The sequence below is a fragment of the Morus notabilis genome, unplaced genomic scaffold (assembly GCF_000414095.1).
Source record: "Morus notabilis unplaced genomic scaffold, ASM41409v2 Scaffold75, whole genome shotgun sequence".
NCBI classification, from domain to species: Eukaryota; Viridiplantae; Streptophyta; class Magnoliopsida; order Rosales; family Moraceae; genus Morus; species Morus notabilis.
In genome coordinates, this window is record NW_010361425.1 from 439,758 (window position 1) to 454,151 (window position 14,394).

The 14,394-nt window shown below is 35.6% G+C and overlaps 2 protein-coding genes across 2 annotated transcripts in view; one reads left to right on the forward strand and one right to left on the reverse strand.

The window, feature by feature from the left end:
• Nucleotides 1–2,921: 2,921 nt before the first annotated feature.
• On the forward strand, nucleotides 2,922–10,845 carry LOC21406608 (protein transport protein SEC23). Its single transcript, XM_024166453.1, has 12 exons — nucleotides 2,922–3,924; nucleotides 4,009–4,182; nucleotides 6,676–6,837; nucleotides 7,000–7,142; nucleotides 7,550–7,625; nucleotides 7,701–7,876; nucleotides 7,974–8,055; nucleotides 8,248–8,325; nucleotides 8,849–9,010; nucleotides 9,109–9,372; nucleotides 9,819–9,923; nucleotides 10,409–10,845. Exons 1-12 carry the CDS (start codon nucleotides 3,193–3,195, stop codon nucleotides 10,547–10,549), a joined length of 2,295 nt encoding a protein of 764 aa, XP_024022221.1. The 5' UTR covers nucleotides 2,922–3,192; the 3' UTR covers nucleotides 10,550–10,845.
• A 799-nt stretch (nucleotides 10,846–11,644) lies between these two features.
• Nucleotides 11,645–14,394, reverse strand: part of LOC21406609 — a 5,324-nt gene continuing 2,574 nt past the window's right edge. The window contains exons 4-10 of the mRNA XM_010099413.1: nucleotides 13,605–13,783; nucleotides 13,353–13,489; nucleotides 13,129–13,224; nucleotides 12,840–12,909; nucleotides 12,592–12,669; nucleotides 12,358–12,451; nucleotides 11,645–11,736 (exon numbers count right to left, since the gene is read on the reverse strand). Coding sequence (XP_010097715.1) covers nucleotides 11,645–11,736; nucleotides 12,358–12,451; nucleotides 12,592–12,669; nucleotides 12,840–12,909; nucleotides 13,129–13,224; nucleotides 13,353–13,489; nucleotides 13,605–13,783 — 746 coding nt within the window. The remainder of the gene's footprint in view (nucleotides 11,737–12,357; nucleotides 12,452–12,591; nucleotides 12,670–12,839; nucleotides 12,910–13,128; nucleotides 13,225–13,352; nucleotides 13,490–13,604; nucleotides 13,784–14,394) is intronic.

The window sequence follows — 14,394 nt, forward strand, 5'->3', positions numbered from 1 at the left end:
TAAATAAATGTCATGTTAAGTTTTCACTTCTACATGTCAAGATAGTAGGATTATAGAAATACCCAATAATTTGTCTACAGTCCCTCCATCATAATAGGATTATAGAAAAACCCAATAATTTGTCTACAGTCCCTCCATCATAAAATGTAGAAGTGAAATATAACATCACAATAATATTAACATTAAAAATTGTGAGACACCAAGATAATTAATTATTTCCGACTATCATTACACCTTTTTAATGTCCGTATTATGTTAAATAACGAAATTAAAGTGTACCAATAGTCTGAGATAGTTAATTTTATTTTTGTTACATCTTTATAATATTTGTATTATGTTAAATAAATGTCACGTTATGTGTCTACTTCTCTATGGTATAATGAGATCATAGACAAAGTTCAGGACAAATTCTAATTTCTAATTTCTCAGACGAATGCTTATAATTTGTTCACAAAATAAATAGCCTATATGTCTATATTATGTCTTCCCTATGCACATTATGGCATATGCTAAATTTTTTATTAATTAAAATTTTCATAAAAGCTATTAGAAACAAGTATGATTTTTTCCCCCAAAATATAGACATAGTAATGATTAATTAACAAAAGTTGCTAATAGATATTTTGTTTTATTTTTAAAATCTATTTCATTTCAATTTATTATATGATTTTTATGAGATATTAATTAGTTACATAGTTCCACTAAGCTTTATTTTTAAGCAAAGTTCTATTAACTTCTAAGAGGATAACAAACTAAGAAAAAAAGAAGAAGAAGAAATTCACCCTTAAAAATTAACGGTATAAAAAATTCAAATCCAACTAATAATTAAAAAAAACGTTTGTTGCTTTTTAGTTGAAAGTAGTTTAAGAACATTTGTCGAGAGAAAAAAAAATAAGAGCGCTGAATCTGAAAAGAAGGTAGAAAGAAAGAACGAAAGTGTTCTAGTTAGTGCTCCATCACTGCTTTTAGGAACGTAGGCTCCCGATCATGTATTTATGTGTAGGAGGGAGCTGGTTGTTTTGGGCGGCATGCCAGACGTGTCGTTTCTCGAGCTCTCATGGTCTTTTAAGAGCGGTTTTTGAGTTATAGTAATTTAAGTATAAATTTTGAATTAAATTTGAGTTATAATTTAAGTTAAAGTTATAATTTGAGTTTGTATTTAGTTGTGTACATTCGAGTTATAGTTTGAGATGAGAATCCTTTTGAGTTTGTGTTAGGATGAGTCAAAACTTGAGTTTGTATTTAAATATTATTTTAATAAAAAATCAATGATAATAGAAAATTTTAATAGGGTATATGGGTAGGGTTTTATTCGTCTCTTCGTTGTGAACGCATAAAAAAAAAATCTAAATCAGAATTAAAACGAAAAAGTTATAGCGTTTTTAATAATAAAAAAATATTATTTATTAACTTGAGTTTGAATTTATGAACTTGAGTTGAAGAGAAAACTTGAACTCAGATTGTAACTCCAAACTCAAATTAAAATTTAAATTAAAACTCAAATTTTATAAAAGAAAATAAACTTAAATAAAATTATAATTTGAGTATAAATTTTTTTAAAATTTTGATGTAAACAAACAAGTTCTTAATGTCTCGTCCTAGTGATGCAGTGGATCTGGCGCCGTTGAAAGTGTCGTGTTAGGCTGTAGTACGAGGTTGTGCGTGTGGTGCACATGCGTTTTGGCAGCAAGTCGACTGTGCTTTTTTTTTTTTCTCTCTCCTCATCCGGTGCCTTATCACTTCTTGCTGTTTTAGGCATTGAAGGTCGTTTCTCAACTTGAAGCTTTGTTGTTGTTGTTGTTACTGTTTGTAGTTGTTCGTTTGATCTTGATTTGGGGTTTGTAATAACGATGATTTTTACCTTGACTTGTTTATGACTTTTTTTTTTTGGTTTAGTATTTTGTTGTTTTTTCATCTACTGATTTTGTTTCTGACTAGTTTTTTGTGCGTTCTTTTTCTATTTGCGTGTCGTTTAGTGTTGGGATTATTGATTGGATATTTCTAGTTAAAGAGTTATGTGTGCTTCATATTTTGTTTAACTCCTTAGATATTTTTTAGAGATTGGCGCACACTTTTTTTTAGTGTTTTATTGAAATTACATATATAAAATCAAATTTTTACTAGTGTCGTGCTTCTTATGGTAAGCGACTGTATGCTGTGTAGATGTGAATTGATGTAAATTTTATCATTACATAAAATATTTTACTTTAAAAAGTGTTGTTTATCTAATTTAATCTAATTTAACAAGTACACAAGCGTATAAAGACGTGAAAGTCACACCTTCCCAAAACCTCGATTTATCTCTTTCTTTTTGCCTTCATTTTGCTTTTGTGATTTTACATGTGTTTTTGGTTCTTGCTTCTTTTTTTTTTTTCCTCTCAAGATCTTACATCTTTTATTTTATAATATCCACCAATAAAAATTATTTCTTCTAATTTTGTCCATGTTACATAATACTTTAAAATATATATATATATATATACACGATCTTTGTAAATACTTTTTTCCCCCTATTGATATATATATATATATATTTTTTTTTTCCTGTAAAAATGTGCTCCTATCTAAATGGACATTAAAAATATAAAATCAGGTAAATTACCTAAACTATCAAATCTAAAAGTTTCTTAATATGAAAATAAATACAAGTAAAATCAAATTATGATAAACTTTATCTAATTACCGCATAACCCTTTCTTTGAGATAATTACACTGTTGTGACGTTTAGTTTATGAATTCAAATCATGTGATTAGAATTATTTTTTATTTACGTGTGTTTTTTATGAGAAAAAATATTATAATAAACCATAAATTATAATTTAAATCAGAGAACGAATCTAGATACCAAACGGACTCGCAGCGTCACAATCTCACATCTTGAGCTGAAAACGAGAAATTCATTCTAATTGGGCTGGGCCACGGATTCTGGCCTAGTTGCACTCCGCTGCATACTCCCTCCACAATGCCTGGCAGAAGACGAAGAACAAACTAGAGAACCGGAAACTGCAATTTTCTTCTTCTTCTTATTTCTCTGATCAGCTTCTCCGCAAATCACCGATCAAACGATCTAAGAAGAACAAAATCCATTCATTTCCCGTTCTCATCCCCCAAAACAAATCCACAACTCGCAATTTAATCGAAAACGAAGACAAAGAAGACGCAGAAGAAGAAGAATACCTCAATTGATCGACAATGGCGGAATTCATGGACCTAGAGGCGCAGGACGGCGTCCGAATGCCGTGGAACGTGCTGCCCGGCACGAAGCAGGAGGCGACGAGCTGCGTCGTCCCTGTGTCGGCGATCTACACTCCGATCAAGCCCCTTCCCAACATCCCCGTCGTCCCTTACGGCCCTCTCCGCTGCCGCACCTGCCGCTCCATTCTCAACCCTTTCTCCATCGTCGATTTCGTCGCCAAGATCTGGATCTGCCCTTTCTGCTTTCAGCGCAACCATTTTCCCCCTGGATACGCCACCATCTCCGACGACAACCTTCCTGCCGAGCTCTTCCCTCAGTACACAACAATCGAGTACGAGGACCAGGCCTCCAACGCCTCGTCGCCGCCTCAGCCGCCGGTTTTCATGTTCGTCCTCGATACTTGCATAATTGAGGAGGAGGTGGCCTTCCTCAAGTCCGCGATTTCGCAGGCGATCGATCTCCTCCCCGATCATTCTCTCGTCGGATTGATTACCTTCGGCACTTTCGTCCATGTTCATGAGCTAGGGTTCGGGCAAATCTCTAAGACGTATGTTTTCAGAGGATCGAAGGACGTTTCCAAGGATCAGCTTCTCGAAAGCATGAATTTCTTCCTCAAAAAGCCGAAACCGAGCGCCGGTGTCATTGCCGGCGTCAGGGATGGTCTCTCCGCCGACGCCATCTCTCGGTTTCTGTTACCTGCGTCGGAGTGCGAGTTCGTGCTGAATTCGGTACAATTCGGTCTCGTTTTTTTAGTGAATGTTGTTTGGTTTGAGGATTTTGCTGAATTTGATGGTTTGTCCATGTGTGAATAGGTGTTGGAGGAGCTGCAGAAAGATCCTTGGCCGGTGCCGGCTGATCAGCGGGCGACGAGGTGCACCAGCACGGCCCTGAGCATAGCAGCCAGTTTGTTGGGAGCGTGCTTTCCTGGCTCCGGAGCTAGAATCATGGCGTTTGTGGGCGGTCCATCGACGGAAGGCCCTGGTGCGGTAAGGACTGTTGGTTTTTGCTCTCTTTCATTGTTCTGCAAAATGTATTAATATCCAATAGTCATAGCTCACGGTGATATCTGATCATCAAACTATCATGGTATTGAAAAATGGGGCGCTTATAGATGGAAAAAGAGAAATTTCTTAAATTGAAAAGTGCAAATGGCAAAGCAGTGAGCAGCCAAAAAGGTTGTTCTTTTCTCCTGCTATAGTTATTGTTGTGTGGGAAAATGTGACGGACACGTGGAAGAATGATAATATGACACGTGGCCTTAACCACTCCCCGCAAAACAACAACCCTCGACGTCTGGGGGCTCCCCCCAGTCCATTATAAAAAGCCCAAGTACGAAGTCCAACTTAAGGCGTCGATTCCATCTGACGTCGATAGGTCGTACTGTCAACCTTTAGACATAGAAATCCCTTGATCGTAGAATCAACCGCCAAGAAGGACAAGCAACACTGGCGACGAGGGGAATGCTCTTTGGGGAAAAACCTGACGTGACAAGTTGCGTACAGAAGTGGGGGATGTCTGCAAAGCAGGCATTAATTGCGAACCCTTAAACCGCCCCACAGGGGACAGAAAAGGGTTAAAGGAACGCACAGAGCCGTAATAGAAGACTAATTGACTGAGTGAACAGTACTCTAAGTAATTAGTAGGCTACGTCTGGGCCTAAAAAGGAAGAGTACTTGAGTGCTTCTGCCTACAAAGGAAATCAACCCAGCGAAGGAAGCCCCAGTATAAAAAGGGCAAGACCTCATACAGGAAGGGGGTTCAGATCCAAGAGAGGAAAAAGAGTGAGAGAGAACAATTGATGTAAATTGTAATCCCCTAAAAAAAAATATACAACCACAGTAGATGTAGCTCTGATTCTATAGAGTGAATCACTATAAAATCTCTTGTCTTCTTTATTTGTGTACATCTTTGATTAACGCACAACACACCCCTCCAACAAATCCTTACACACATTCAACACTAAGGCCGGTAATTCAACGGGAAACTCAGAAGTAACCCGGTCTGTTTTTGTTGACGATAATTCACCGTCAACAGTTATATCTAGTGATTATGCCGTAAATCCTCTGGTTCTAAGCATTAGTTATAGTGCGTAAACGACAAGATATAACATTGAGGATGTATGGTGATCTATTCCAGTTTTGCTTTTCATTAAATTCTGTCACTACCCAATAGTCATAGCTCATGCCTCATGGTTGATATTTTCTCAACAAGCCACTTGACATGATATCTACTATATAGAGCAACTCCAACCATGCTAGCCATTTCATGGTTTCAGCCAAAAGGCTAACAATTTAACTCTTTTTTATTATTTTTTTTAAGCTTTTCTCCACTCCAACCATTAGCTAAATGGTTAGCTATTTTAGAGAATACCTTCCAGACTAGCTAAATATAGCTAGCATGGAGAGGCTAGCCATTTCATGTTTTTTATTATTTTAGAGCACTTGAACTTGGGTTTGATATGGCACCACCATCAATGCTGCTAGTGAGAAAAACGCTATCCTATGTTATGGTCTTCGTTATGCATTCATATGCTAAGAAGAATTTCCTGTTTCTTCATTCTAAAATTTTGTTAATATTAGCTTTTAAGAAGTAGAAAAACATTCAAGGAAGCTTGGCTTCCAGCTTTTAAGAAGTGGAAAGCCATTCAAGGAAGCTTGGGCTCTATATAAAGGGAAATGGAGTAACTGTTTTTTATCCCTTACGTCTTCAACAATACCTTAGATGTAATTGGCTGATGTTTATACCGTTGGGGGCTTCTGGAATGGTTGGTTGTAACTTATAACATCTATAGATCCATTAGAAAACAATAAAAAAAAAAAAAATCTATATTATACCTCTTGAGTATATGGCTGTTTAAGCTTTTCTGTGCATCAGTATATTGTTTCTTAGTTGGATTTATGCTTCAAATATTCATGTTTGCTCAGAATTTGGTTTCTATTTTCTAAGTTTCTGCTTTATTTTTTAAATGTCTATTATCTTTTTTTGATTTGAAAACAACTTTATTGATAAAAATCAATTACAGGAGAGAGGATAATGAAAAAACAAATACAAGAACAAAACTGAAACAAAAATAGGAAATCCATTCCCTATTACATCTTTCCAAGGGAAAACAAGCAAAGAAAAAGGGAAACCCTTAAAGACTTTGTCAGACGAAGTCCATAAAGAGGCTGTGAACTTTGCTTTCTCAAAATGACCAATAATGTCCATCTCTTTTTCCTAAAAAATTCTAGCATTCCTTTCCGATCATAGAATCCACATAACAGAAAGCACCATACTTTCCACAGCACTTTAGCCATCTTGTGCAGGCCTAAACCCTCCAAATTTTCCTTCAAAACTGGACTGTAACGAGCTGGGGAAACCCAATAAAAACTGTTAACACTTTTTTGTGTATGGCTTAATGTCTCTGTTATTTGTTCTAGTGTAAATGGCATCCCCTGGTTATAAAGTTTTGATGAGTTTTTTATGTATGTTTCTCGTAGATTGTATCGAAAAATTTATCTGAACCAATTCGTTCACATAAAGACCTGGATAAGGATTCTGCTCAACATTTTCATAAAGCTGTGAAGTTCTACGAGGGACTTTCAAAGCAGCTCGTACATCAAGGACATGTACTTGATCTTTTTGCTTGTGCCCTTGACCAGGTAACTTTGAAGTTTTTTGTCTTTGTTGTTTGTGCTGTATGGTTTATCTTATGTATTATTATTTTATTTTATTTTATTTTAACTGTCTTCTATCTTGTTATAAGTTAAAAAGATGACATAGCATTGATTTTTTGCCAAAAACTTTTGTCTTCTCTCTCTAAGGTGGGGATGGCAGAACTTAAAGTTGCTATCGAAAAAACCGGTGGACTTGTTGTACTTGCAGAAAGTTTTGGCCATTCGGTATTTAAGGATTCACTTAAACGTGTTTTCCAGTCAGGCGATCATGATCTTGGTTTAGCCTCAAAGTAAGTTCCATTGAGCTCATCAATCAATAAATTGCTGGTTAAGTGACATCCTGATCATTTTAATAGTGTCATTGAGATCTATCCAAAATTAAGGACATGACCGTCTGTTTTTTTCTTTTGATTTAAACAATCCTATATGTTTCTTTTGTAGTTTTCATTCTAGAGTAGAAAAAGTCTCAAGTTTGTTCAAATGCTCAAAAGTTTGTAAATTTTGACTTCACTTAATTTTAAAAGAATTCCCCTTCTACTTTAAACAATAGTACATAAGTGTCGGATCTAATCTGTAGAAGTATTGCTTGAAAGAGAACATAATCTCAAATTCTTTTTCTTTTTGTGGGTATTGTTACTATGGTGTTTCAACTTGTGAATTATCTTTATTATGATTTTGATTTTTTACTTTCTTGTAGTGGTATATTTGAGATAAACTGCTCAAAGGATATCAAGGTTCAGGGCATAATTGGTCCTTGTGCATCTCTTGAAAAGGTAAAATTCTACAGTGATCTGTATTTTTGCTAGTTGCGTGTTTCTCATACTCATTCATTTCTGATGACTTTGCAGAAAGGTCCTCTATGCTCTGACACGGTTGTTGGCCAGGGAGGTACCAGTGCATGGAAGATGTGTGGCCTTGACAAAGCTACGTCTTTGTGTTTACTGTTCGAAATAGTTAAGAAGGAAATTCCAGAAGCTGCAGTTGCGACTGCTAGCAATCAATTTTACTTCCAATTTTTAACTTAGTATGAATTACACGCTTACACTTTCGTAAGAAATTATTTTTGAGTTATGCTTGCATAGATGACACCATTCTTACTTATTGAAGATGTTGTGCTACAGTTATCAGCATAACAGTGGTAAAATGAGACTTCGTGTTACAACCCTCTCGAGAAGATGGGTAGCTGGACAGGGAAGCCTACAGGCAAGTACTTTACTTTTGATGATGTTCTGTGAATTATTAGTATAATCTAAAAGAAAATAATTTCCTGCTCGGGAACACTACTGAGATCTTTCTGTCTGGTTAAAAGTGGGCGCCGCCCCTTGTATATTCTCTCCTAATGCAACTATTTGTCATTTTTCGTTTGCAATTCATCTGTCTTATTATTTGCTTCAGGATTTGATTGCTGGATTTGACCAAGAAGCAGCTGCTGGAGTCATGGCACGCCTAGTTTCTTTTAAAATGGAGACTGAGGTAATATTCAACTTACATGGGGTTTTGTTTTACACATCTAGGTATTTATACCTGAACTCTGAAAGTATAAGCTCGTATTTTCATATTAGCAAGGTCCATTGCAAATTTCCCAGTTGGAAATGACTATTTGTTGTGCTCTCTCTCACACGCACACACATCCACCAGCCCCGAAAAAGAGGTTATCCAACTAAACTATTCACCTACGGTTTTATTTTTTTTAAGGTAATGTTCAATACGGTAGACTTTACTGTCGCGTCTTCCTAATTTACATATGGTATTATGCGCTATTTAATGAAGGGTGTGGCATATTGTTTCTGCCAGTGCCTTCTTCATGGGAAAACTGCAACTGGCTATTTTGTTACAAGGGCACACTAAGTCACCTATTGTATGAGTAATATATTTTAATTGCTGAAGAGACGATTTTACATGCTGCTCATGTTGAAGTTAAACATTTGTTTCCCTGTACGACTTGTGTAATCCTGACCATGCTGCAATTTCATGAAGTATTGTATTTGTTTTTCAGGCAGAGTTTGATCCTATTAGGTGGCTAGATAAATCATTGATACATCTCTGTACGCGTTTCGGAGATTACCAAAAAGACAGTCCATCTTCTTTCAGCTTAAATCAGCGACTTTCAATATTCCCTCAATTTGTTTTTCATTTAAGACGCTCTCAATTTGTCCAGGTATACCATCATGTTTCTTTGACAAGACTTTTCATTATTATTTATTCATATGTTGTCATTTTAGAATTCTTATTCAACGCGAATAAGTTGTGTCACAGGTTTTCAATAACAGCCCGGATGAGACTGCATACTACAGAATGATTCTAAATAGGGAAAATGTTGCCAATTCGGTTGTGATGATACAGCCTTCATTGATCTCATACTCATTTCATACGGCCCCAGAACCAGCATTTCTTGATGTAGCTGCCATCGCAGCTGATAGGATTCTACTTTTGGATTCCTATTTTACTGTTGTTGTTTTTCATGGTTCAACTATTGCTCAGTGGCGAAAAGCTGGATATCATACTATGCCAGAACATCTGGTAACTCTCAAGTGCTTTGATTTCTCTGATATTATTCCAATCATAATGTAATGATTTCAACCCATCTAGATATCCGTGAACTATAATGTTATTATACTTCGTGTTTCCTGTTTCTTTATAAAAGTCCTTTGTTTTCCATACGATCTGATGTCGAAGAAACTAAAGCTCCTCGATTAATATTAGTGATTTCTGACTTGTTGGAAAAAGAATGTGTTCTATTTGTGTGTACAACTGCAACGACATAACAGTCTGCCCTGGACCCTTAATCTCCATTTTTTCCCTCAACTTTTTGGTGCTCAATGGTCACACTTCCATGATATACTTGACCTCCAATTAACCTAAACTGAGATTTTCTTTTTTCTCTTGCTAATGGGTTCTGAGATCCTATGGGAGTGTTGTCGTCCTTGAATCTCACAGTATGAACTTAAAATGGTTTGTGCTTGCAGGCATTTGCTCTGTTGTTGCAAGCTCCTCGTGATGATGCAGATGCAATAGTCAAGGAAAGATTTCCGGTTCCTCGCTTAGTGGTTTGTGATCAGCATGGTTCTCAGGTATTCCAATGTTTATCACTTTTAATCTTTACAGTGTCAGGTCTAACCCTTGTTGAATATTAAATGGGTGTCAATTTGGTTTGTCACTTTGACTACAGCCAGCAAATTATCTTCACTGATCATCTTGGACTTGTTACATCATACTTTTCTGAATAAGATCCACACCATCCAATTGATCATAATCACATAAGAAATATAAATCTGATTGTTCTATCTAGTTAGGCTAATTGTAGCGTAGATTTCTATTGTCCTTGATATGAATAATCAGTCATCTGCCCCGCATATTTTAGCCGAGGCAGTGTTTCACTGGTGCACTGGTGCACTGGTGCACTGCTGCTAAGTGCTAGTTAGATGCCATAGTTGTTGAGGTTGCCATATCATGGTTTAAAATGTAAAGGTACCAATATGGTTATTATTATTTTTTTTAATCTCTCTAATATGAGTAGTCTGTTGCCTCTAATCTGTATCGTTGTGTATTCGTGTAGGCTCGATTCCTTTTGGCAAGATTGAATCCATCTGCTACATATAACAATGATGCTCCTCTCCCTGGAGGGGATATCATCTTTACAGACGACGTTAGTTTTGAGGTCTTCATGGATCATCTCAAAAGATTAGCGGTTCAATAAAATTCCAGAGGGGCGTCTCTACAATTTTGTACAATTTATTTTCCCCCCATTTTCCAATTGCTTGTATAGTTATGCATACGACTAGTTCCTATTTCATAGCACTGTATTGGTTTTTGCTCTTTTTGACGTCAATTTTATGAGTCGATTAATTGTGATAGGAAGTGTTTTCTTTTTTCTTTTTTTGACCTATAGTACAATAGATTCATTGATGAGTTTCCCCCTTTTTCGCCAAAATAATTTTGGCATATCATACCAGTCATATTTTCCCCCTCTTTGGGACAGTAATTTCCTTGCAATTCCATGTTTAAAGGGAACAAATTATCGTTATCCCATTGAAGACCGATTCCAGAGTTGCATGTATTGGTATGGTAGACTTTACTGTCGCGTCTTCTTGTGAACGGAGTTAATTGTTACTTGTGCCAAACTTGGTCCGAGTCCATTTAACTTGCATGTTAATGTTTTCATAAAACTAAGTTGTAGTGTGTTATAGTATTTGGTTATAGCCTTTGCTATTTCCCAGTAACTTCTAGTAAGCACGTATGCTCCATTTCTTTATTTTTCTTCTCGTCTAAAAAAAAAAAAAAAAAAAAAGATTTGGCAAAATAAACTGAAAAATTATGACGGATTTTCTCGACTAGTACAGAGAAGATCGTATGTAAGTTTCTCAAAAAGAACACGCAAATATCTACGAAAAAAAATACTAAAGTTACCTAATTTTGTTTTCTAGGTTGATTTAACAATTTACAGTCTTTTATATTAAACGCTATATATACTCCAAAAAAAGTAGATGCACGCTATAGCGAGCGAAATTTAATCAAGTAATACTATACACGGTGCTTCATTTTGCTGGAACAATGTTTGTGATTTTACTTTGAACATACGAAAATGTCGCAAACAAGCCAACACTTTGCAGCGGTGCTATGTCTTCTTATTGTAAAAGTATATGTTTATCCTGCTAAAAGTATAAAGGGGATATCAACAAGTCCCTTTATTTAGCAAAGTCCTTTTTACGCCTAATGGATTTGGCGCTTTACTTCGGTTGGAGTACCACCGGGCGTGCGATGATCAACTTGCATAGCAATAAGACAGTCCTCTTTATGCTTCATTATTGTGATCGCTACTGCCGGTCTGTTGCTCAAGCTTGGCACTTTCAGCCTTATAACAGCTCATGAATTTGGCTATAAACTCTGCAACAAATTAGAGGAAAAAGTCATCAGTTTTACTTATTTATTTATTTATTTAAACAAAAGAGCGCTAGTGGGATTAATGTGACATGTCACTTTCCAGCTATACGAACATCCAAAGGAAAATCGGAGGCTCGAATCTAAGATCATACCCTTCTTAGTGAGAGATGGCCTTAAAGTCCTTACCACTTAGACCAGCCCTTGGGGCTGAAAGTACAGTTCATATACAGAAGAAAATAAAAACAATTGTACTATATATGATGCACATATTTACTTAAAATATTGTTCTGTATTGGTTTGGTATGATCGGTGATCTATTAGTTGTTGTTGGTTTGATAACAACTACACCCCTGAACACCCAAAGGCAAAACATGGCTCGAACCTAAGACTATTCCCTCTATAAGAAAAAAAAAAAAAAAAAACACATTTTATATGCGAAGACAATGAAAACAACTGTACAACATACGTTCCGTACATTTACTTAATAAATTTGTTCCATATAACAAATAATGACTTATGATAGAAGGTTCTTTCTTCAAAACCTCCAAAAGAATAGAAACTGTAGTGAAAACTACGTACGGAAATAAGTCATGCATGGATTACACATGCATACAGTCTTCTTACCTTCAATCCTCATGAACTGCTGCTGAACATCATTCTTTCTTTGTTGTGCTATTGCTTTGTCAGTACTTTCGAACAAGATTTGATCATCTTTCATCTGAGTACATTAGTGCACAAAATAAAATAAAATAAAAGGAAAAAACATAAATTGTATAAGAATGGTGGAATTTACATGCACGCATTAGTTTACGCTTAAAAAATCTGCGTATATATCTCCAAATTCTGATCAAATCTTACACTGTATTCCACGTACAGATTATGAACTCGGCGCTTTAACAGGTCGTGCAAATGCTTCTTCAGTTCTTCTACCAATGACTGCACATACAGTTTAAGCATATGTATAGATTATATTTTCTCTGTACTACTTATTTACACATACTGACATGCATATATATCGAGACATCGTATGTAAGTATACCTAAACACCCACATATACTAATTATGTCTCCATTTCCTGGGGTACATATGATATAAGTTAGACATACCTGGAAAATAAACTCAGAAGGCACATCGTGCTCTTTTAGGCTTTTAAGCTTTCCACGGATGATATATAGTCTGTCAAGGAAAAAGCTTTTAGATTTTCTTCATTTTTTTGGTAGCTCATCGTTTTAGAAGTAAATATACTTGAATGTCATCTAGCTTTATATATATATATATATATATATATAATATAGACACACACACACACAGAGTGTAGTGGACTCTAAACTAGCTGGTTTTAATCTAAGCAAAATTAATAGGATGTTAGCATGGGGGAAAATCTAGGCCGCTTACAGCTTTGGGCTTTGCTCATGAACCATGTTCTTAGCAATATTTGCAATATCATCTTCCCAACCAGTTAGAACTTCTTGATCTTCTGTAAAGGGATAACTGCAAAAGTAAATCATCCCAGAAAACATCAATTAAACGTATTAAGAAAAATAATGATCGACTGTACGGGAATGCAAATATCATTATAATATATATCATTTTAAGATCAGAGTTAGTATTTTACTTACTGTTTTAGCCAGGTAGCCTCAAGTGAACGAATAGCTTGACGAAGATTGTTTTTAGAAGTGTCGGTGATCTTTTCTGCCAATTGATGAGGTAATTCTATGCCTTCTTTTTCGGCTATGAAGTTCAACACTTCAATAATCTGAAAATTAGAGTAGAATTTATGTGTTCTTACGCAAGTACAATTACTACATATATATATATATATAAATGTATCTAGTGTTCAAGAAAAAAAATGTGTTTAATTGGCTCCCCACCTCCGTCCTTGAAGGGGGTAAAAGCTGAACAACAGTGCAAATATCTTTGATTGCTTGAAGCTTTGAGAGATCGGTGCAGCAGAAGAAGATCTTACTACACACTGTATATCTTTCCAATAGCCACTTCACATATAGGATAGCGTCTGTTGATAGCTTGTCTACTCCATAAAAGATTATTGCTGCACCCATAACGATAAATCGACATGTAGCTTACATATTCTTAGGGTTTCTGTCTTATGATTTTACTTATGATCAATTGTACGTGTTTTTTAATATAAGATTATCCAAAATCAAACAATGTGTAAAAGGAAAAGAAATTAAGAATAATCCAGTAGCTCGAAGACATTCGTTCCCCTTTCCTAGGTTAATTCCATTTGTAGTTCTCGAACCATAGGTCAAATCTCATATTTTAACATTGACTGTCAAAATGTTCTAGAATGAGCCCGACATTGTTCCAAATTAATCATTCTGCCAATTAAACCGTGAAAAAAAAAATTGTCGGAAAAGGCATGGGTTTTGTTATTTAATGGAGGCTAGTTTTGTAACTTCACAACTGCTTAATTAGGATACGACTATTCATAGGGAATTACGCCTTTCTAGTATATGACGAATTTTGAGACAACTTAATATAGATTAAGAACTCGACCGTTCTAAGATGTTTTAAACGACAAGAATTAAGATTGAATTTAACTTAAAGTTTGAGAACCAAATATAATCCTTTTCTAACAAGAGATCTTCTTATTCAAATTATGTAGCCAGATTTCTGCCTACTATATATATATATATATAT

What these genes read in the sequence shown, in the direction of transcription:
- LOC21406608 (XM_024166453.1), top strand. Translation starts at nt 3,193, where the DNA reads ATGGCGGAATTCATGGACCTAGAGGCGCAGGACGGCGTCCGAATGCCG. An exon ending in TTGCTTGTGCCCTTGACCAG is followed by an intron (nt 6,838 to 6,999) that starts GTAACTTTGAAG and finishes TCTCTCTCTAAG; the next exon opens with GTGGGGATGGCAGAACTTAA. An exon ending in TACTTCCAATTTTTAACTTA is followed by an intron (nt 7,877 to 7,973) that starts GTATGAATTACA and finishes GTTGTGCTACAG; the next exon opens with TTATCAGCATAACAGTGGTA.